This window comes from Panthera uncia (assembly GCF_023721935.1).
Source record: "Panthera uncia isolate 11264 chromosome A3 unlocalized genomic scaffold, Puncia_PCG_1.0 HiC_scaffold_11, whole genome shotgun sequence".
Taxonomy (NCBI): Eukaryota; Metazoa; Chordata; class Mammalia; order Carnivora; family Felidae; genus Panthera; species Panthera uncia.
The window spans coordinates 38610705-38635386 of record NW_026057578.1 but is presented as its reverse complement, the minus strand read 5'-3'; the positions used below and the strand labels follow the sequence as shown (position 1 = coordinate 38635386).

Sequence of the window (24682 nt, the reverse complement as noted above, 5' to 3'; positions counted from 1 at the left end):
AAGAAAGGCAGCTACCAAGGTATTTCCTTAATTCTAAAATGCCATCAACAATAAAACTACACCTTCAATGTAATATCTTTGTGGAGGTGATTAAACACAACTTGCAATATACATCTTGGTAAGATTAAAATATTCTTCAAATGCACCTTAGAATTATTAACAGTTGGTGTCACTTACAAAGAAGTCACTGTTCTTGGGGTGTCTGGGTAGCTCAGTCAGTTAAGTGTCTGGCTCTTGATTTCCACTCAGTTCATGATCTCACAGTTTGAGTTCATGCCCCACATCAGGCTCTGTGCTCCACACAGAGGCCACTTAGGATCCTGTTCCCCTCTCTCTCTCTCTGCCCCTTACCACCTCAAAATAAATAAACTTTAAAAAAAAAGTCCCTGTTCTTTATGAGTGGCAGGTACTTCACACATATAATTTAATGAAAATAATCTTTCCAACAACTCAGCAAAATTGGTATTATTTTTTTTAAGGATGGTTTTTTAAGTTTATTTATTTATTTATTGAGAGAGAGTGTGCGCACACGCACATGCACAAGTGGAGAAGGGGCAGAGAGAGAATCCCAAGCAGGCTCCACACGGTCAGCAATGTGGTGCCTGACACAGGGCTTGAACTCAAGAACTGCAAGATCATGACCTGAGCCAAAATCAAGAGTCGGAGGCTTAACCAACTGAGCCACCCAGGCACCCTGGTAGTATTATTATTATTTTGTAGATAGGGAAATGAAGCACATCAATGTTCAGCACCTTGTCCAAAGCAAGAAAGCTTTCCATTCAAATCCAGTCACATATCTCCCTAAGTCAAAAACTATAGCCTAAACTATTAGTCACTATAGTGTACTACTGTCACAGGAAAAGCTCTTCAAAAAAGGCGATGTGTTTCTGTATGCCAGCAGCCATGTATCATATAATTTACCAAAGGTCTACACAATGTAAAGAGATTGACAGTTGTACTCTCCAACTGTCTGTCAGCAGATTACAAGATGAATGGATTTAAGGACAGTACCTAGTTTCAGGTGTCTCTCATAAAATAATCACTTTAAAAGATTCTTTCACAGAAATAAACTGCCAAAGGTTTTAATATAAGTACAAGTGAATAAGAAATGGGGAGCCAACATTTGTCCTGCTCCTAGAACTGGCTTTTCTTCAGCCACATTAAATGATAATAAGATATTTTAATTAGATATGATAAAACCAAATCACAACACTACAATACTCAAAGGACAATACTGTATTGAATGTAAGATGCCTAAAGGGTATTCGAGTTGAAATCAAGAATATGGAATTCAGGAAAGAGGTTTAGCTTAGAGATTTTGGAAATTATGACCCAAACTTCTGGTCCTAAAGGAAGTTAATAGGAAAAGGTAAGGGATGTGACCAAACCTAAAACAAAACAAAAAAAACACCATAATCAGGGAGTGTACACAAAGAGGAAACTTAAATGCAAATAAATAAAATGAAATAAAACTTAGATGTCACTGGATGTACCAGGTGAATCAAAGTGCCAGTGATGTAGACACCGGCAAAGTTATAATAAGTAGAAAAAGGGAAATACTGTCAATTGCTACAGGAAGATCAGGAAGAATAAAAATCAATAAGCCATTGGTGGAGTCTGAGTGGCTCAGTTGCTTAAGAATCTGACTCTTGATTTTGGCTCAGGTCATGATCTCCTGGTTTGTGGGATTGAGCCCCCATTGGGCTCTGTACTAACAGTGTGGAGCATGCTTGGGATTCTCTCTCCCTCTCTGTCCCTCTCTCCCTACCCACCTCAAAATAAACATTTTTTTTTTTTAAGTCCTTCCTTTAAGATAGGAACAGAACTGAAAAGACAAAGGACATGTAAAGAAATGGACAAATGAGACTACAGGGTAAGATATTATGGCTGTTCGTGTTACGTGACATGAATTTTCTCCGTGAATTAAAAGGAAATGTCATGTGTTTGTGTAGGAGAAGGGAGGGGGGTCTTGATGGCATAGAAGCTTTAAGGAAATGATAAATTTGGAAGACTCACACAAAGGAGAAGGGATGACTAGCACTTACCAAAACACTACTAAAAAGTTCAGATCACTAATACAGAAATATTACAACATCAGTGATCGGGTTGAGAGATATTTTGAAGCAACTCACAGTTTTAGTAAATGTCAGAAGGTAATAGGGGAAGGCAACCAGGCCTCCCTGATTCCATTTATTTAAACATTTAAGTATGGACACTTAGAACAGAAATAAGATCAATAATAAGAAAATAAAACAATGAGATAATTTATGTCTCAGTTCTTAAAATTATAATACACATTAAGTGGTTTTAAATTATAGCTCAAAACAGTTTATTTAACGTATGTGGACTTGAGAAGTCCTTAGTTATTTGTTTCAACAATGAAACATACTGAGGACCACAGACATCTATACAGTTTCTTTAGCATTACACAAAACTTGTCCTTAATGCTTCACCTTTACAATGAATCTCTGCTCTATGAACCAAGCACATAAGTAGGCAGACCTACGATTAGATGGCATACTGAGTAAAAGTATGTTTACAGAATGCCCTGACATTTCAATGAGGTGGGTAAGCCTTCCTTTAGATTTAAGTAACAGCTGCAAAAATATAATACCAGCCTCACAAGTGCAATGAAAGAAAAAAAGTCATGCATCCCATCAGCTTCTTTAATAGTAACAACCATACTGGAAATCCTTAGCTCCTTCTTTTTAAATATTAAATATTCCAAAAATAGACACCCTGATAAACTGAGACATACATTAAAGTCTTCAAATCACAATGTTTTTCCTTTAACATTAAACTTCATGCAAAAATAGGTTAGTTTTAGACAGGAGAAATTTACTTTGTTAGATACCTTTAATTGTGCATTTACTTCTTTATTTAGAAAATATTAATTTGGTTGTACTTTCCCCTACTGTTAGAAGAAAAAAAAAAAAATCAAGACATCAAAGATTCTAAAATGCCTGCTCTTCACAGTCCAAATATGTAGGTGTTACATGAAGGAACCATTGTAACATTGTTACTTTAGGAACATTATTATGACAGAAAAATAGTTCCTAAGCAATAATCATTACTTCATCAATAAATTATGTACTGAAAACAATCTCCATGATTTCCACTATTTTGCCTTATTAACAATACAAAACTAACATTCCAAGACCATCAACAAAAATGGGCACAGACGATCTTTCAATGCTTACAAGGTAAATCATTGTTAAAAGTGTGTTGAAAATAAAGTAACTACTACTGCAAAAACAAAGCAAGATTATTTTACACTAATTTATATCTACCAGGCTATTATTTTCAACAGCATTTGTTTTGTGACACCAGAATTTTTACTTCTATATAAGCCCATGATCATTAAGATAGAATTAAATGACATACAACCCAATCTTTCAATATTTTAGAGACCATTTTACTTGGATTGTTCAATTATATTAACTCTTCCCAGTAGTTCACTTAAAAAAGAATCCTTTCTTCATCCCCTTCCTCGGAATTATTTTAAGTAGGCCTTACATAAAGGATTCTTTTTCCACATTCATTCTCTTCCTTATGTCCACTGTTTGGCCTTAGTGTTCATAAAAGCCAGAGCTTGCAATAATAATCTACAAGTTTTAAGAGCTATTTTCAAGCAAATCAACTTTCAACCTAGTCACTCCATTATCCTTCTAATAAAAAGATAGGATTCTTCGGAGAAATTTGCACTACCCTCACCTGACCTCACTCTGGTACACAGGTTTAATCTATGTTAGCAGTAGCAATGCAAGTTCTCTTTGCTACTCTTCTGTAAAAAGCTACAGTGTGAAAAGAATGAAACAACTCCAGACACTAAAGTTTTATCTAAGATTTATCTAATTATGATGCCAGAGAAAAAGGGGAGAGGAAGAGAGTTGGTTCGCACACGTCTGTCTTACAGAAATCAGTGCCACTGTCAATCTAGCTGATTTGGATGAGCTTTGATGTGCACAAAATTCAGAGGCAAGCTCATTCATGGAGAGTGGTATCAGTTTCACAACCTTACTCTGAGCAGCTTCAGATTACGAATGGGGATGAAATACAGAGAAACACACTGCAGAGAAAGCCCATTCAGACTTCTCTGAAAGCGCTTATCCTCGCGGACAAGACGCCCGTTTTCAGTTTCCCCTAGAGTTCCAGGTTTCCAAAGTCACACTGCGGCGCAGAAGGAAGAGGCCTGGAGAAGGGGTAAACGCCCGAAAGAGTAGACACTCTACCAGCTAGGGGGTGGGGGGCTAGAGGCGAGGAGTGAATAGTTGAGGGTGAGCTGGGCGCGAAGGCGCAGCAGCTGCAGCAGCCAATGTGCCCGCCGGCGGGCACGTGTGCCTGGGACAACCTGGCCAGGAGTCCAAAAGTCCCAGCTGGGGTCCCAGGAGAGGGTGGGGGACCTGAACAAGTTGTGCTGCGGCCCAGGAACTGCCGCTCAGGGGTCTCCGCCACCAGCCAGGCGCAGGCAGCCCCGCATGGGAAGAAGGTGACCGGGCGCGGCAGGCAGCAGAGGGGCGTGCGCCCACACGTGTGCGAGCTGCAGGTGCCCGGGGGCGGCGCGTGCACGCCGGTAAGCGCGCGCGTGTGCGCGTGTGTACACACGGACACGCGAGGGAGGCGGCACCGGCCGGGCAGGCGCGAGACGGGAGCTCGGGCGGGGGGCGCCGCGGCACACACAGCCCTGACCCCCGCCCCCACCCGACTCCCACCCCCCACAGCCCCAGGACTCGACGGGCCAGTTACCTTTCTCCTCTCTCCACACCTTTTTCTTCTTGTTGCTGGGGTACATGTTGCCGTGGGGGTGGCTGGCTTTAAGCTGCAAGTTCCCCAGGCTCACGGGCAAACAGGGTGTGTGTGGAGTGGGAGGGGTGGGAGGGGACACTCGGGAGGAAAAAAGTGCAAGAGGCTCCGAGTCCCGCGCCGCTCGCCAGTCGCTTCTCTCAGCCCGCGCTCCGCTTCGGCTCCCACCCGCCTCAGCCCCGCGGCCGCCGCCAAAGCAGCACCTCAGCGCCTGTCAACTAGGTCACGCCTCGCGCTAACCTAACACCCGCGCAGGCCCCGCCTTCCAGCCGCTAGCCAGCGACGCCTCCCATTGGCTGCACCGCCCGCCGCTCTCCGCTTTCCAGTCACCGCGCGCCCCTACTTCGGCCCCAGGGCGCACGCGCAGGCGCAGGCTCGGGCCCGACGCCGAGGACGTTGGGGAGCTAGAGGGGGCGGAGCCAGGGCGCGAGGGGGCTGGAGATGGCCTCGCGTTTTAGGGGGCGGGGCGTGGAACGGACGCCTGGGCGGAGCGTGAGGCTGCTGGCACTACACCAGGCTTCGCTGCGCTAGGAGGACCTGAGGGCGTGGCCAAAGGGCCAGGTGCGCCAGGTGACTGGCTAACCAGCCTGCGAAGGCAGCCTGCGGAACTGGAAGATGTGAAAGTAAGAGGAGAATTGAGTCAGCGCGAATTGTTCGTGTCTACTCCAACTGACCAGTCTGAATGGATTTTATCAGATAATGTGAAGCTTTCCTCTTGGTGAGTAAATTATAACCAAAAAAAGTGAAAGGATCGGGAAATAGCTCGTCAAACTTTAGTAAAAATTAGTTTTCACTGGAGTTCTGTGAAGTTTGCAAAGAACAAAGATAAACTGAACTACTCAAGGAACTGAAAAGTAGTGGGCAACCAACATGTTACATTGGAAACAAAAATCTTATATCAAAGCAGATCAACCAGAGCCAGGTCATCTTATCCTTTTGTTCCTTCTCCAGTTGCTTCAACTCAAGGCACTGGGTTAAAGGACTGGCTTGATTCTGAGTAATACTTACCTGTTGGTGTTCTGAAAATACAGTTCAGGTGGAGCCAACCAAAAAAGTAGGGTGATCCAAAATTTAGATCCTCTCCCCAAATGCACTACATTGCTAAATATTAGACCATCCACAAGGCTGATTTGGTGGATGTAGTGAATCCACATTTATTTGACAATTGGGGTGCTGTTTTATGTATTGTACTTAAGCCAGGTGTGTAAGAGCTAATATTTGCAACACATTTTTTAATAATAAAAAAGGAAGAAAGAAAGGCCCTGTTAAGAATTGTAAAAAAATGAAATGGTTTGAGTAACAGAACACTCATGAATATGATTCATGACATACTAATGTAATAATTTTTATTTTAATAATGCCTCTGCTTCTCTTTTTCTTTTAATGCTGTGAAATACATAAAAATTCATTTGGCTGGGAGAAATAAGGGAGGCTTCAAGAAGGAAGTGACATTTGGGCTAGTAATAAAAATATGCACTTATTTTTTGGCAATGGAAATAAAAGGAGGGCTCTGATTCAAGATACATTACAAAGGTAGAATCAGTAAACGCTGGTAATGGAATAGATTTTGGGAACAGAATGAAGAAGAGAAAGAAGATAAGAGTTTCACGGGTTAGTTTAGGAGGAGGATGGCAATATTATTAATATTAGGCAATTAAGAGCAGTTGCAGATATTGTGGGAAATATATTGAGTTCTTATTTAGAAATGCTAAGTGTGAAGTGTCTGCTGGAAAGTGCATCATACTGGGCACTATCTTTTTTGTTACAAGAGAGAACCTGTTTCCACCCCAACCTAGAGTTCATCTGTGCTTTCTTAGGAACCTTAAATATGCTACTGATTATTCTTTATTTCATATCAACTCAAGGAACTAGAACCATACATCAACTTTTAAACTTTCTCAAGTCTCTTTCATGATTAAAAAAAAAAAAAAAAAAAAAAATTGCCCTGCGATTCCACAACACCTTCCAGCTACTGCATCTCCTTTCTTTCCAAATGGTTGTCAATACCTGCTGTGTCAGTTTCCTTACATCCCACTTCCAATTTTTTAGTCCCCTCTCTTCTAGGTTCTTTCCTATTAACTAACTGAAATAGCTCTTGCTAAGGTGACCAGTGACCGTCACGTGCTATGTAATCGTCATTTTTCAGTCTTTCTCTTACAAGATCTCTTGGCAGCATTTAATACTCTTGACCTCTCATTCTTCCTTGCAGCATCCTTTTCCTTCAGTTTTTCTCACCCTTTGGAGATTCCTCCTGTATGGCCATTCCTTCTCAGTTTCCTTTACTGGCCCATCTTCCTTTGCAGCCATTACATTTTGGAGTTCATTAAGACTTAGTCTTATCCCCTTATCTCTTTTCACTTTATACTTTTTTTTTTTAACAACTTTATCCGTACTCATGGTTCAGTTATAATAGTGATTTTCAACCAGGGGAAGTTTTGCCCTGTAGGGAACACTGACAATGTCTGGAGACATTTCTAGTTATTGCAACTGAGAAAAGAATGCTACTGGCATCTGGTGGGCAGAGGTCAAGGATGTTGCTAAGCATCCTAAAGTGCATGGTTCAGCCCCCCACAACAAATCATCTGGCCCAAAATGTCAACACTGCTGAGATTGGCAATCCCTGAGTTATACCAATGACTGCCAAATTTATTATTTTCAATAAAAATTTCTTCTTGAACTTTAGACCGATATGTGCTACCATATACTGTATCACAACTTTAAGAGGCAGCATTATGCACTGGCTAAAAGGTATTTGAAGCCAGACCATCTGGATTCAAATCCTACGTTTACCCTTATTGACTTTGTGACCCTTGGCAAGTTACTCAAAGTCTCTACACCTTGCTTATTTAAATTATTATATGGAGATGGTAATATAGTATCTACCTTGATTGATGTGAGGATTGAATGCGTTAAAACACATAAAGTGACTAGCACCTAGTAAATGTGGCAAAGATGCTCACTAATACAATTTTCTTTCTCTTGGCCCATAGAAAAATGATATTTCCCAGCCTCCCCCGAAGTTAGATAGGATGTGTAACTGTATGCTGAGTGGGTTATAAGGCAAAAGTGATGTATGCCATTCCAGGCCATCAAATCTTTTGTACACTTATGCATATTCTCTCTTTTTATTTCATGGTGATCTCAGAAGCAGCATGTCAAGAAGGAAGGAGCTTGGATCCCTGAGTCACTGCTTGAAGGAGTATCTCAAGGATCCAAGGAGTACCACATCAAGCTATGATATAAACAAAACACTTTTATTATGTTACAGCATTGGTATTTAGAGGGTATTTGTTTTAGCATTAACTATTTTGATAAAATACCATTATCATTGAAAAGTGTTAAATATTAATATTTACTCTCTCAAAAGTACCTGAAATGTACCATGTACCACACTGAGCTCATGATCTTTCCCCCACACTTAGACTTCTTCCAGTGTTTCTTATCTCTTTGAATGGCTCATCACCCATTCAGTTGAACAATCTAGAAACCTAAACACTATCCCTGATACCTCTTATAACTTTATTCTCATTTCAAATGAACTGCTATACCTTCTCAATTTTATCTCCTGTATCACTCTTGAATTGCTCACCTTTCCAATGACACTGCAATAAGCTCAGTGTGAATTTAACTGGACTACTACAAAGACTTCTTAAGTGGCCCCCATGTCTACTCTTGCCCCTCTTATGTCCATTCTATGCCCTGCATCACATTTTCAAATGTGATCATGTTGTGAAATGTGATCATGTTGTAAATCACTGTTGTAAATTATTCAATGACTTTCTAGTGGTCTTTGCAATGGACTTCATTGTATTCCCCCAAAATTTATTTATTGAAATCTTAGCTGACAGTGTTATTATATGTAGAGACAGGGTGCTTAGGAGATATTTAAGGTTAAATGAGATCATAAGGGTGAGACCCTAATCCAGTAGGACTGTGGCCTTATAAGAAGAGGAAGATATATATACATATATATATAATATTATATATAGATTATATATTATTATATTGCATATTATATAATATATATTATATTGTACATGATTATATTTTATATTATATTAATATGTATTATATTTTATATATATTATATGATATATTATATATATATACATATGTATATCTCCATTCCTGCTTCTCCTCCTCCTCCTCCCCCCTTCCCCCTATACATGCCATGTGAAGACACAGTGAGAAGGTGCCCATCTGTAATATGGGACGAGAGCCTTTGCCATAACCAGGCTATGCCAGCACTCTGAACTGTGAGAAAATTAATTTCTGTTGTTTAAGCCACCCAATCTATAGCCTTTTACTATTGCAGCCCAAGCTGACTTATACAGTCTTATAAAAACTAAATCATTAGGAATAGAAGGCTCATCACCTACCAATTATCCTTACCCCCACCACCCAATTTCTGGTTTCATTCATACCAACCATAGAGCTTTTCACTTCCTTGAACACATCTTATTCTTACCATGTGGCCTATTCACATGTTTGCCACTGTAACTGAGACATGATTTGCTTAGTGAACCCATTCTTTTTTTTTTAACTGTTCTTTTTTTTAATGTTTGTTTATTTATTTTGAAAGAGAGAGAGCACACATGAGCAGGTGAGGGGCAGAGAGAGAGAGAAAGAGAGAGAATCCCAAGCAGGAAACTGACATGAACTGTGAGATCATGACCTGAACTGAAATCCAGAGTGGGACGCTTAACTGACTGAGCCACTCAGGCACCCCTTAGTGGACCTACTCTTATTCTTATTCTTATTAAGCTCAAAAATCACTCCCTGGCAAAGCCTTCCCTAACACTGACCCCACCTGAGCCCTACCCACAATGTTCTTTTATATGCCCTCAGTGCTCATTTACTTCCCTATATAGCATTTTTTACACTTTGTAATTATAAATATATTTGAGTGATTCTTTTGTTAATATTTATCTTTCACTCTGGACTCTCTTTCACTCTCTGAGGACAGGAAGTATATCTTTTTGCCCACAGAGAATGACACAATGCCGGATACAAAATAGATTCTCAATAAAAATTATTGAATGAGAATGAGCGTCCATACAGAGATGTTGGTAAAACTGAGGAAGAGCACATGAGACCAAAAGAGGTTACCTTGGGGAGGCCATAATTTTAAAGCAAAGACTAAGAGAGTAACTGACGAGTGAAATTAACGAATGCCTGAAAAAGAATGGCATACATCATTAGCATATAGTAGGTATTCAATAAGTGAATGAATGGGTGAGGAAGTGATAGAATGAGTGAGAAATTGTGTTCAAGCAAGTAGAAAAATATTTGCAACTCAATTTTCAGAGAAACCAAAAATATGTTTTCAAGAAGATGTTTGTGGTTAGAAATATCAGATATCTCACAGATCAAGTAGGATGAGAACTGAGAAAAGATCATTGAATTTGTAGTCTATGTAAATCAGTGAAAATAAAAACAAGTAGTTGAAGAAAAAGTGAAAAGCAATGAGAAGTGATTGTGGTCTGTTTTGTTTTGTTTTAATGTTTAGAGATTAAAGGATAAGTAGAGTACATAGTAGTTGGAAGGACACCAGAATCAAGGGAAAATTTTTCTAAGAGACATGAAATGAAATGAAAAGTGTTTAAATTAAGAAGATTGGTGACAAAAGATTGAAACAAAAAAGAGAAAAGAAGGACAAATGTCAGAAATACCAGAAAAAGATAAAGCAAATGTGGATAGAATCAAAAGTGAGGGAAGTCTTGGACTTAGAGTATAGAAAAGGCATTTCATCTTTTGTGATGAATTTGAAAAAATAATGAAGATTCAAAAAAATTTTTAATGAAAAGAAAGTAGAGGGAAGATAGGTCCAATGAGTTCAGTTTCAGTGAAAGTAGGAGGCAAAATCATCTGCTGAAAGATACTGATAAATCTGGATCCAAATGGGGAATGCAAAAAATATTTGGAAAATGTTTAATAGATTACATTTAAGAGTTTAAACAAATTATATTTAGGCAATTTTTAAAAGTACAGAAGTTAGGAAAGTCCCGTTTTGAAGTCCCTTGGTGAAAGGAAAAGATACTAGGGAATAGACGGAATAATGGTCCCAAAGATTTCCAGGATCTAATCTCTGGAACCTATGAATGTTACCTTATTTGGCAGAAGGGACTTGCAGATGTGATTGAGGATCTTGAGATCGGGAGATTATCCAATATTATCATGGTTGGCCCTAAATGTAATCACAAGTGTCCTTATAAGAGGAAGACAGAGAGAGATTAAAGCATTGGGAAACTAATTAACAAAGGGAGTAAACCTGCAAATTCAAGGCAATAAATATGTCTATTTCTGAAGTAATTACCTCTACACACTGTAAATGTTGGATATATTTTAGGCATAATTTCTCAGTTCCATTCCTTGGATAGTCTTAATATTCCCATGCTTTTGCCTAAATATTCATTTTCATTTCTGGTTCAAGCCTTGAGGGTACTCACTTATGAACTGCCCATATTGTTAAAGACAATGAAGAGGGCATTTTTAAATAACTTTCAAGGAAAGTGTAATGAAATGCCTTTAAAAAAAAAAATGATCACTGGAATTTGTTTGCCTTTGTCCCAGTAAAACCTCAGCAGTTCTTTACTCAAAAAGAGGATAAACATTTTCACCAAGATGGGGACGAAAGCAGACTTGATCCATATGCTTCCCGTGCACCATCGCCTTCAGATGTTAGAGTAAAGGATGATGTTAGGTCAGCTCACGTACTTAATTGTGTTTTCATATAAGTGCAGCTTGCAACACTGAAGGTAACATAAAAATAAACACTTCTAGCAGTTCTGAAAATCACTTGAATGTTATTGTAGACATGTACAAATTGGACTTCTGGTTTATTCCTTTCCTTTCAGAGAGCAACTCTTACATATCTTAAACATACTCCTTATCTCCCTCCCACCAGACTAGCAGACTAGATATGGTTCCCTCCCCGTAGCCTGCTCTCTCCAGTAGCTGCCTTCATTCCAGTTGAAAGGAACTTTCTGGCAGCTCATTGGCCCAAGAATAAGGAAATGGTTGCTTAGCAACCAAATCCTGACCCCTGCAAACCTGTAAAGAGGAAACTTGTGGGCCAGCCACCTAGTTCTGCCTGTGTTATAAGTAAGGAGGAACTGCTTATGAGAAGATGAAGCCCCTGTCCCTGTTAATAGAGATATTGATCATTCTTGGGGTCATGATTAGAAGTAAGTTTTTGTTTTTTTCTGTCTTTATGGTTGTCTATGAGGGTCTTCTCTCTTTAACGGTAGTAAGGGTAGAAGCTGATTCGAAGATCATAAGTAACCTCACTATACTCCCAATTGATACCATTTGGGGGGTAAGTACTTAAGAATATCCAAACAGGATAGAAATCAGTGATACTCTTATTTAGGATAATATCTGGCAAAGATGTGTGTATGAGAGAAAGAGGAGGGAGGGAGAAAGGGAAGGAGGGAAAAATAGAAAAGATTGAGCAATTTATGAGGAAAGCATTAAAGTAATTTTTATAGAGTAGGGATATTTGAGACAGGTTGTTAAATTTTGTTGAATCCAGAATATTATGAATATTTAGTTCCAGGACTTTAATGGAAAAGTAGAGGACTCAAAGAGTTATAAAGTGCATTAATTTATATTCTTACAGCCTTTAATCTTTTCACAGTAACATATGTATTTCCAAAGTTTCCAGGATTTCTAACTAGTTACTATCTTAAAATGGAAATTATTTTCCAGTCTTGTTTCTCTGGCCTTTTATTGAATTAATTTTTACTCAGTCCTCAGATTATTTACTCTTCCTGAATTCAACCTAAGAAATATTCATGTACATTTAATCCAAGAATGCAAGGTTGGTATAATATCCAAAAATTAATTAATGTAACACACCATATCAATAGAGTGAAAGATAAAGACCACACACGGTCATCTCAATTGATGAAAAAAAAAAAAAAACATTTGACAGAATTCAACATCCCTTTCTGATAAAAACACTCCTCAAATTTGAAATAGAAAGAAACTTCCTCAGCTTAATAATAAAAAGCATCTTCGAAAAATCCACACCTCACCTGTACTTGTGGTGGACAGGATGGGAAAAGAAAAACTAAAACTATCTGTATTCCCTAAAGACAGAATCTAATATACAGAATATCCTAAGGTATCCACTATAAAATTATTAGAACTAAGAAATGAGTTGAGCAAGGTTGCAGGATAAAAGGTCAATAAACAAAAGTAAATTCTATTTCTTTACAGTCACAATGAACAAAAAAAAAATGAAATTAACAGTTCCATTTAGAATAGTATCAAGAAGAATAGTTACTGGTAATAAATTTAACAAAAGTACAAAGCTCTTACTCTGAAAACTACAAATATTGTTGAAAGAAATTAAAGAAAACCCTAATAAATGAAAACACTTCTCAGGGCACCGGGGGGGCTCAGTAGGTTAAGCATCTGACTCGATTTCAACTCGGGTCACGATCTCACAGTTCGTGGGATGGAACACTGCATGGGGCTCAACGCTGACAGCGTGTGGATCCTGCCTGGGATTCATATTCTGTGTGTGTGTGTGCGCGTGTGTGTGTGTGTGTGTGTGTGTGTGTGTGTGTGTGCGTGTGTCTTAAAATAAATAAACATAAAAAGAAAACACTTCTCATGTTCATAGTTTGGAAACCTTAATATTAAGACAGCAATACTCTCCAAATCGATCTAGAGATTCAATATAAAATCCCAGCTGACTTCTTTGCAGAAATTAAGAAAATTATCTGAAAATTAATATAGAAGTGGATGTTTTTAAACAAAAGGAACAAATTTGAAGGACACACACTTTCCAATTTAAACATTTACTACAAAGCTACAGTAATCAAGACTGTATGAGACTGACATGAGGACAGACATAGGTCAGTGGAATATCACTGAGAGTTTGGAATTAAACCCTCAAATTTATGGCCAGATGATTTTTGGCAAACATGCCAGGCAACTCAATGGAGAAGGAAAAGAATAATTTCTTTAGCAAATGATGGGGATGACTGGAGAGCCGCATGCAAAAAAAGTGAATTTGGATACCTACCTCACACCTAATGTAAAATGAGTCAAAGGTGTAAATATGGTAGCTAAAGATGTAATCTCTTAGAAGAAAACAGGCATAAATTTTTGTGACCTTCATTAGGCAATGATTTGTTAGGTATATCACTAAAAGCACAAAAAAAGAAGAAACAGATAAACTAGACATCATCAAAATTAAGCATTTTTATGCTTCAAGGGACATCATCAAGAAACTGAAAAAACAATCCACACAAAAGGAGAAAATTTTTGCAGATCATATATCCAATAAGGTTTAGCATTCGGAATATATAAATAACTTTTACAAACTCATCAGCAAAACAGCAAACCAGTTTTTTAATGGGTGATGAATATTTGTATACAAATTTTCTGTTTGGACATCTGCTTTCATTTCTCTTGGGTATGTACCTAAGGAATTGGATAGACATTTCTCCAAAAGTGATACAAAGATGACCATAAAATGCATGAAAAGATATTCAACATCATTTGTCCTTAAGAAAATGCAAATCAAAACCACAATAAGATGCCACAATGAGGATTTAACTATAACAATAAGAGTGGGGACTGAGAGGAGCAAATGGATGACAAGGCTAGAGAAAATAGTGACATAAGAGTCCAAAGTAAGAGTGTCCCTAGAAGATGGGCATGTCCAAATGCCAGAGAGAGTGTGGAAGTGAGGTAAGGGCCAACAAAGTATCACTGGATTTAACAACAGGGAAGTCTTTACCTTTCCAGGATAGTTTTATCAGAGAAGCAGGGACAAAACCTGATTTCAATTGATGGGAGTGAATAGGAAGAGAGAAAGTAGAGAGTGATGATAATTACAGAGTTCTTTCTGTATTATGGCACTTTGCAAGGTCAGACTTGAGTCTTTAAGAGATAATTTATTGATTGCAGGTCTACAGAGACCCAGGGAAGTAGTTAGGGGACAAGACAGTTACTTTACAAGCCATGCTATAAGACCTGTGGTTCGTACCCAAAATCAGGTTTTACCCCACTCTGTTTTTTCTTTTCCGGCCTTTATAACCCTAGATCTCCAGGCAAAACAGACAGGGCTGCCTTTTTTTCACTCACATATACCTTGCAAACTTGCATATTGTTTTTTATACAATTTTTCACTTGATGCTCAATATACTTTGACTTCACCTATGTAAAATTATTGAGAGAGGGAAGCTGCCATAACTATGTGATTGTTCCTGACTCTGCATTGACCTAGGGAAAGTTCTAAAAGAGTTTCTGACATTTTTTTTCCCTTTTGGTAAATCCTTAGAAAAAAGTAGTTCATTCTGCTGGAAAAAAATGCATAGTTTATTCCAAAGTGTGGCTTAGAAAATGGAAGAAAAATCCACAGTATTTTCTCTTTCCATACTTCCAAACCAGCTTCTGATTTAAGGTAGTGTAAGGTATATAACTGAGGCAGACAAAAGACATTGCCAGAACTTCTGGCTCTAAATTATCTGGGATCCAAGGTTTTCCTAATTTGTCTATCTCTTTCTAGCAGTAATTCTTCACTATCATACAAGTTCTACAGTTAAAAAAATATATGATATAAAACAAAATGAAATAGAAAGTTTATAGCGATTCCCTGACACCCATGTAGCAATTCTATCCCAGTTGAAAAAGGCAAGTAGCTCATCAATCTGAAACTAATCAGAATTCAGAAAGCAATTGTCTAGCAATCATATCTAGGTCCCTGTCAGAGCCACACTAAGGCCAAGCCCTGGACGTGTTGCAGAGGATACTGAGCCTAAGCAGTACAAGCAGACTATATCTTACTGTTACATAAAGCGGCTTGCCGGGGCTCCTGGGTGGCTCAATCAGTTAAGCTTCCGACTTAGGCTCAGGTCATGATCTCATTGTCCATGAATTCAAGCCCTGTGTTGGGCTCCATGTCGATGGCTTAGAGCCTGGAGCTTGCTTTAGATTCTGTGTCTCCCTCTCTCTCTCTGTCCCTCCCCTGCTCATGCTCTGTCTCTCTCTCAAAATTAAATACACTTGATCTTAGCCAAAAGGCCGAGAAGTGATATCTCTCAAAAATAAATAAATAAACATTAAAAAAAAATTTTTTTAATGGGCTTGCTATTACCAGTGCTGTTTTAAATAACTTGTAGAATTTAGGAGTTCTGAGTTACCTTTGCTTCCTTTCAGTTCTTTTACATTATACTTCTAAACAGGGAACAAATACATTGCAAGTATCTAGAGCATCTTTCCTTGAAGAGAAGCAGGAAAGAGCACATGTGTCATGATGGGATTGTTCACTATTATAGAGAAATTTGATTACTGCGTTATGTTATAAATCAGTAAGGAAGCTGATTTCTCTTTTGTGAATTGTCTTGAAAAATATAAGTCTCTTTCTTCATAACCCAGGTTTATCTGAAAGGTTTCTACAACTCTACAATATTACTACTACTTCTACAATGACTACTACTCTTTGGAACAATTCAATAGGACAACACTCAATGGGAGGAGGGCAGCCCTCAGCCTGAGAAGAGCTGGATGAACAGACCCTCCCCCCACCCCACCTCATAGCTGAACCCATTAATGTCCCTGCATCAGCTTTATTTCGGGTTACTCAGGCTGCTTAGAGGAACCGCCTCCTTCTGACACTCTTCCCAATTCTATTCCATTTTCTGTGTACAAGGGCTCATGTGTCTCTCTTGTCACATACCTGCCCCAAGAATTCTCTCTGTCAGTGATAGCCCTCTACCTGCTCTTGATTGATCCTAAGATCTACTTCCCATCCATTAAGACTGCCCTCTCAAAGAATAGCAATAGCCCACTGATTACAAATCTAGTGACCTCTCACTACTCTTTGTTTCTTAACCTCTATGCAACACTTGACACTTTTCTCCATCTTCTTTCCCCCCTCTACCTATGTAGAATCTTAAACTGTCTCACTGGCTTATCTTTCTCAACCCTCCCTTTAAATGTTATGCCCAAAGTTCAGAAATTGGCTCTCATATTCTATGTCTCTGCTACTTCTTCCCAAGCCCCAGCTTCTTTTACATATGTATTTGCATCCTAGACCTTCCTGCTTATCTCTAGATGTGCACATCAGCAGCATGATGATATCACCAGTAGTATATGGCCTGCAAACACCTTAAATTCAACCTCAAATTTAGCTCCTCTTCTGTATTTCTTCTCTTATTAATGGCATCAACATCCCTCCCTGCTCCCCTAGTTCTCAAGAACAAAACCTGAAAATTGTATAGTCATACAGTTATAATGCACTAAGTATCATCTAATTTAATGTTTTGTATAGGTGATAGGACTGAGGCCCAGAGTAGTCAAATTGATTCCTCAGGGGCATTCTGCAAAGCCACATCTGGAGCCAGAATCTTCTAATCCTTTACCATCATAAATTCCTTTATTCCTTCAACAAATCCTGTCAACTCCATAGTGCTTCTCCCATCTATGCATTTTCATGTCTCAATTTAGGGTCTCATTTTAGTATCTTTTATCTACATGACTGCACTTCTTTTTTTTTATATATTTTTTAATATGTATTTATTTTTGAGAGGGAGAGACAGCATGTGAGCAGGACAGGAGCAGAGAGAGAGAGGGAGACACAGAATCCAAAGCAGGCTCCAGGCTCTGAGCTGTCAGCACAGAGCCTGATGTGGGACTCGAACTCACAAACTGTGAGATTATGACCTGAGCCAAAGTTGGACACTTAACTGACTGAGCACCCAGGTGCCCCTACATGACTGTACTTCTAACTCTCCTCTTATTTACAATACAGTACTTCCAGAAATAATATTCCTAAACCCCAGACTTGGTCATAATTTTCAAGCACCTAATTTATGCCAAATAAAATCCCAATGTCTTGTCCAGCAGTCAAAATCCTATGCAATTAGATTCTGACTTCCTTTCTTTTTTGTCTCTGCTACACACATATTTTATTTCAACTAATTTAACTAATTTAAACTAGTAGCTACTCAGTATACCACCTAACTCTCTCACTTTGATGTCTTTCTCAATCTTTTCTGCAGTTGAATGGTTCACAAAGCTGGCCTGACTGCAGGAATGTACTGTCATTCCATTTTCTTCCCATCACCACCAGAAATCTACAGCATAACATCCTACTCATCTTTTAAGGTCCATTTCAAGTTCTACTTCCTCCCCCACTTAAAAAAAAAAAAAAAAACTTTCCCAAGCCCTTCCTCATAGCACATGCACCTTTCTCATGCATCACAGTCTCATAATTGAGTTAGTTTTTAACTTCCTCATCAGGTTCTCAACAATTTTTTAAATTAGCACTTGTAACACTTTAAAATTTCTATAACACATTCCCAAAACCTGTGGAGTAGGTCATGCAGATATTTTTATGTCTACTATTCGAGATTTACAGATTTTCAAAACCCTGCAATACAGAATTTACTAAAACAGGAATTGTACAGTAGGAATCACGTTTTTCTCTTGTTTTTACTCTGTATCACCTGTTTGTTATTTCTAAGTCTGTATTCTCCAAAGTGGACTGCTCTGAGTTTTTGCCTCATAGTCATATTTACTTACCTCAGGCTGTTTCGACATATTGCCAAGCAGCCAGATGAAAAATAAAATATTCAATTCATCATTCAAACATTTTAAAATGTAGTATACATACGTTTGCTGCTGTATAGAACAAACAGCTAGGTGACTGATTGAGTTACTTGCTTTTCAACCAGTTGCTCTGGCAGGATGGTGATTATATAAACTCTAACAGTGGCATTTAATCATTTTTCACTGATTTTATATTTTACTGGCATCTGAAATTTATTTACTGTAGCCATCGAATTTTATTTCTGTAGTTCATCAACCAATGAGATAGAGTAGTCAAGAAAAACTGGTTTCTTAAGACTTCTGTAAGTCTGCCTCACAGAGGTAGCACCAAGATTACAGTGCTGTCCTTGAAGAGAATATTCTCACTTTGGAAAAAGTGTACACCCTGAAGCTTCCCTGATAGAACATAGTCTTCGAAAACAATTCATAGCCTCTGGAAAACAAGTAGGAATGCCCTTAATGAAAAAGAAATTATGAATAACCTAAAAGACAAAATAAAAGAATGGATTAAAAGTAGAAACTTTTACCCAAAAATGTACAAAAGAGAATATGGTTAGAAATGACATACAAGTGGGTTCAGGAAAAAGGAAAGGATCCTTGGGGCAAAAAGAGAGGATTGTTGGTTGGAAACAATAGCAGCTGCAGCCTAGCAGTCCGACTCCTACCCTCCTCATGACCACCACCTCCGTATGCAAAGGAGACAGCAGAATTTTCATTTCTAGTAATGAAAGGCTAGGTGACTAGGCTATTTGGTCCAACCATCCCACTGAAAAAAAAGTTGTGCGTAAAATATACAAGCTTCTTAAATGCATCAGAGTTGAGAAGATGGTAAAGAACTACCAGATAAGAAAATCTAAGTAATTGCTAAAATCAAGAGAAGTAAGCACAAGAGCACCTCAGCAGGGCCGGGACTTGCCTCACCTTGGTCCCAGTCCTGCACCTGAACATCAAAGCTGCTGTTATCCTGAGCCAGGCAAATGTGGCCTTTGGTTTTTGTGGCCTCACAAAGCAAGGAGAACAGAATCTGATTCTCAGGATCTTTCCAAGGTGAGGAGTCTAATAGGAGACCTTTTCAACATCCACCAAGGACCATAAAGTACTGTACTCTTGTGATAAGGGCAGACCAGAAGTAAACCCACCCCTCCCAAGTCCAGGGGTCTGCAGAAACTTGACACTTAGCAAAACACAGAGTAAAGTAAGAGGAAAAAAAAATACATTCCTGAGAAGTTATGGTCACAGCCCAGCTCCATTGGAGATTTACAGCTTGGGTAATCCCAGGCACCCTGAGCCTAGAACTCAATCTAAGATTGTCCTGTACTTGTACTGCCCTAGGCACCTGGCAAAATCAAATTCATGTTCTCTCCATTGGAAAGCAACTTCATTTTAGGTCTCAATCCACTGAGATAAAGTTTTCAGTATATAGTAAAAATAATTCAGTATACAAGGAGACAAAGCATGAGGTTTGGGGTGGCATTTTGGCAGTGATGTAATGTCTGCTGCAAATGGCTAATGATACTGAGGGAACACCTATTCCCAGATGACTAGGTCCTGTCTGACACTTCCTGATAGCATCTCCTCCAACACCCATAAGGTAACTGGTGGCAGGCTGAGGTGATTGTTATAGCATTCAGAGACAGGTTAAGAGGGAAAATCCAAGTCCAACATGAGGAAAAGTAACCACATAAAAGCATCAGCCTACACACACACACTATAATACCTGAGGAAACAGAACAAGTAGAGTTCTTCAGAACATTATCAGAACAAGTAGAGTTCAGAACATCATTCAGAACATTGCAGTCTTCAGAACATTAAAATGATTATCATGAAATTTAGAGATGATATTGTATCCATGAAAGAAGAACATGCCTTAATGAAAGAAAAAAGATGAGCTATTTTGGTATTGAAATATATGATAATAAAAATAAAAACCTCAAGGCTGAATGCCAAAATTGACAGAGCTGAATAGCAACCCAGAAGCTCAAAAATGAAACTGAGAAATTCTCTTATAAGCACAATGAAAATGGACAAAAGAGATGATGTGTATGAAATAAAGGTTCAAGAACATGGAGGATCCATCTAAAAGTTACAAATTCACATAATGGGATCTCCAAAAAGAGAAAATAGAAGAACTGAGAGGAAGAAATAAAGAAATTAAATAAAATTCCCCAGATCTTAAAAAGACCCTTTTTAGAGTTTTTAGATTAAGTTCCACTGAGTGCCAAGGAGGAAGATTGAGAAAAGACCCACTCCTAGAAAATAATGGTAAATGTTTAGTACTTTATGGATAATCAGAACATTGTAAAACTTCTGTTTTTAAAAAATTTTTTAACGTTTTTATTTTTGAGACAGAGACAGAGCATGAACAGGGGAGGGGCAGAGAGAGAGGGAGACACAGAATCGGAAGTAGGCTCCAGGCTCTGAGCCATCAGCCCAGAGCCCTACGCGGGGCTCGAACTCACGGACCACAAGATCGTGATCTGAGCTGAAGTCAGACACTTAACCGACTGAGCCACCCAGGTGCCCCTGTAAAGATTCTAAAGAGAAAAAATACATTATTTACAAGGTGAAAAGCAGCATGTTGACTTCAAATTCATTAGTAGCATTGGGTACAAAAAGATACTGGAGAAATATTTTCTAAGTACTGAGGTAAAATGATTTTGCATCTAGAATTACATAACCTGACAAACTGTAAAGTGTAATGGCAAAATAAGACATGTTCATACATGAATGGATTCAGAAAATTTATCACCCACAAATCCTAGCTGAAATATTGACTAGAAGATGTGCTCCAGGAAAATAAAGCATGAATTTAAGAGGAACGCTAAAAATCAATGGTAACCAAAGAAACCTTTCAGACATGATACAGCTTAGTAAATGTTCGTTTTAATTTTAAAAAATATAACAATCAAATTCATTTTTAAAAATCTCTTTCACAAGGCAAACCCTCTTACACCATTGGTTGGAATGCAAACTGGTGTAGCCACTCTGGAAAACAGTATGGAGGTTCCTCAATAAGTTAAAAATAGAACTACCCTACCATCCAGAAATTGCCAGAAATTGCATTACTAGGTATTTACCCAAGGGATTCAAATACTGATTCAAAGGTATACATGCACCCAATGTTTATAGCAGCATTATCAACAATAGCCAAATTATGGAAAGAGCCCAAATGCCCGCCAACTGATGAATGGATAAAGAAGTTGTATATACATATACATGTGTGTGTGCATGTGTGTGTGTATAATGGAATATTCCTCAGCCATAAAAAATAATGAACTCTTGCTATTTGCAACAATGTGGATGGATCTAGGGAGTATTATGCTAAGAGAAATAAGTCAGACAGAGAAAGAAAATACCATATGATTTCACACATATGTGGAATTTAAGAAACAAAATAGATGAACATGGGGCAGGGCAGGGGGGCAAAGAAGCAAAACAGTAAACAAACTCTCAACTATAGAGAACAAACTGAGGGTTACTGGAGGGGAGGTAGGTGGTGGGATGGATAAATGGGTGATGGCTATTAAAGAGGGCACTTGTTGTGATGAGCACTGGGTGTTGTATGTAAGCGATGAATAGCTAAATTCTACACCTCAGACTAATATTACACTGTATGCTAACTAACTGGAATTTAAATTAAAACTTGGCGGGGGGGGGGGGGGGGAAGTCCCTTTCACAAGAGTGACAGAAGTTTAAAAATAGCTGGGAATAAATTTAATAAAAATTAGACAAGGCATATATGAGTAATAAAAATGAAAATTTTCTGAAGAGCATTAAACAGAAAACTGAATAAATCAAGTCTATACACCTGAATGAATCTCAGTATTATAAATATGCCAGGTCTTTGTAAATTAACAGGTAAATCCAGTGCAATCCCAGTGAAAATATCAATACATTTTTTAAATGAATCTGACAACCTTATTATAATATTCATCTAGAGAGGAAATTTGGGGCGCCTGGGTGGCTCAGTCAGTTAAGCGTCCGACTTCGGCTCAGGTCATGATCTTGCGGTCCGCGAGTTCGAGCCCCGCGTCGGGCTCTGTGCTGACAGCTCAGAGCCTGGAGCTTGCTTCTGATTCTGTGTCTCCCTCTCTCTCTGCCCCTCCCCCGTTCATGCTGTGTCTCTCTCTGTCTCAAAAATAAATAAACGTTAAAAAAAAAATTTAGAGAGGAAATGAGGAAATATATACTAAAATTCCTAAGACAAGTTTTTAAAAGAGGAACAAGGGTATGTGTGCATATGTGCACTTGTATCTCCACAGAGAAGTTCTTGCTCAACCAAATAGTGAAGTATGCAATTATAAACTACAGTAAATAGTGTATTACCAGAATAATAGGCAAATACATCAAGAAAATAGAGCAGAGAGTTTAAAAATGAAACAACGTACAAATGAGAAATTCTTACCAAAAGAAGGTTTCTCAGTACAATGGATAAAAGATGGACTGTAATGAATGTTATTGTCAAATTGTCTATTCATTAGTAAAAGCCAGGTTCCACTTCATGCCAGTCAAAACAAACTGATTCCAGATTGATCAGAAACATAAACAGGAATAGGAAAACTATAAAAATGGCTGAAGGGAATGCAGGAAAATGTACATTCAAGTGATTAGTAAGGCCTTGAACAAGACACGCGTGCATGCACACATACACACACGTTACACAAAGGTTATAGGTGAAGAAAAGATTGATAGTTTTGACTGCATTTGAATTTAAAACAACTGTGCTGCAAAGGATACTATAGTTAAAAGGCTACTAACAGACTTAAAAATATATCTATAACATAAACACCAATCAAATAATATCCAGAATATATTTTAAGACTCCTAAAGATATTTTCTTAAAAAGCTTAATAAAAAGATGGGGAAAATATCTAACAGTCTGTTCCTTGGAGAGGAAAATACAAATGCCCCTGAATGTGATCTTGCTGGTAATCTGCAAATGGAAATTAACAATGAAATATCAGTTTATCCCAATATATTTGCAAAAATAAGTGTTGGTTAGGTTGAGGAAAGATTCATATCCTGATATGCCATGTGTGGAAGTATAAGTTAGAGTGGCTTTTCTGGGAATGCCAGAAATTCTTCTAGAAAAAGGAATGAGATAGAATCAGGGAGAATTCAGTTGAGGTATTATAGAACCAGAGATCTGCCAATGTATACTGGACTCTGTCCATGCCTTTTACATTTTTGTTGTTCTTCCTTGGGATTATTAACTCTATTTTGAAAATTCCAATGTGTTTTAGATGTGGTAAGAGTAACCACAGGAAAGGAGTTTGAAGGGAAAGGTGTTTGCAGTGGCTACATGAGAAAAAGCCAAAGAGAAGGTAAAATCCAGTAGGAGATTCTTCTCCCAGTGTTTACCCTATATAGTTTCTTAATTTTATTTCAGTAAGGGAAGTGATTTTCTCACAGATGTTGATAACATTTGCTTTTAAAAGGTAGGCCTTTGGATAAAATTAACAACCCAAGAAACAACAGATGCTGGCGAGGATGTGGAGAAATGGAAACCCTCTTGCACTATTGGTGGGAATGCAAACTGGTGCAGCCACTCTGGAAAACAGTGTGGAGATTCCTCAAGAAATTAAAAATAAAACTACCCTATGACCCAATAGCACTACTAGGAATTTAGCCAAAGGATACAGGAGTGCTGATTCATAGGGGCACTTGTACCCCAATGTTTATAGCAGCACTTTCAACAATAGCCAAATTATAGAAAGAGCCTGAATGTCCATCAACCGACAAATGGATAAAGAAGATGTGGTTTTTATATACAATGGAATACTACTTGGCAATGAGAAAGAATGAAATCATGCCATTTGCAGCAATGTGGATGGAACTGGAAGGTATTATGCTAAGTGAAATAAGTCAGAGAAAGACAGATATCATATGTTTCACTCTTATGTGCATCTTGAGAAACTTAACAGAAGACCATGGGGGAAGAGAAGGGGGAAAAATAGTTACAGAGAGGGAGGGAGGCAAACCATAAGAGACTCTTAAATACAGAGAACAAACTGAGGATTGATGGGGAGGTGGGGGGGAGGGGAAAATGGGATGGGCATGAGGAGGACACTTGTCGTGATGAGCACTGGGTGTTATATGTAAGCAATGAACCATAGGAACCTACCCCCAAAACCAAGAGCACACTTTACACACTGTATGTTAACTAATTTGACAATAAATTATATACATATATATATATGTATGTATGTATGTATTTAAAAAAAGGTAGGCCTTTGGAGAAGAGAGAGGAACTGACATTTATTATTCAGCTACCGTGTATTTAATAAACACCAAACACTACACTTTA

The 24682-nt window shown here is 38.4% G+C and overlaps 2 protein-coding genes across 2 annotated transcripts in view; one reads left to right on the top strand and one right to left on the bottom strand.

Moving 5' to 3' along the window:
- Positions 1-5067, bottom strand: part of MACROD2 (mono-ADP ribosylhydrolase 2) — a 2036271-nt gene extending 2031204 nt beyond the window's left edge. Inside the window, exon 1 of the mRNA XM_049650090.1 lies at positions 4747-5067. Coding sequence (XP_049506047.1) covers positions 4747-4792 — 46 coding nt within the window. The 5' untranslated portion in view covers positions 4793-5067. The remainder of the gene's footprint in view (positions 1-4746) is intronic.
- A 6762-nt stretch (positions 5068-11829) lies between these two features.
- LOC125936832 (protein sel-1 homolog 2-like) overlaps positions 11830-24682 on the top strand; it is a 37795-nt gene continuing 24942 nt past the window's right edge. Inside the window, exon 1 of the mRNA XM_049651162.1 lies at positions 11830-11990. Within this exon, the coding sequence (XP_049507119.1) occupies positions 11933-11990 (58 nt within the window). The 5' untranslated portion in view covers positions 11830-11932. The remainder of the gene's footprint in view (positions 11991-24682) is intronic.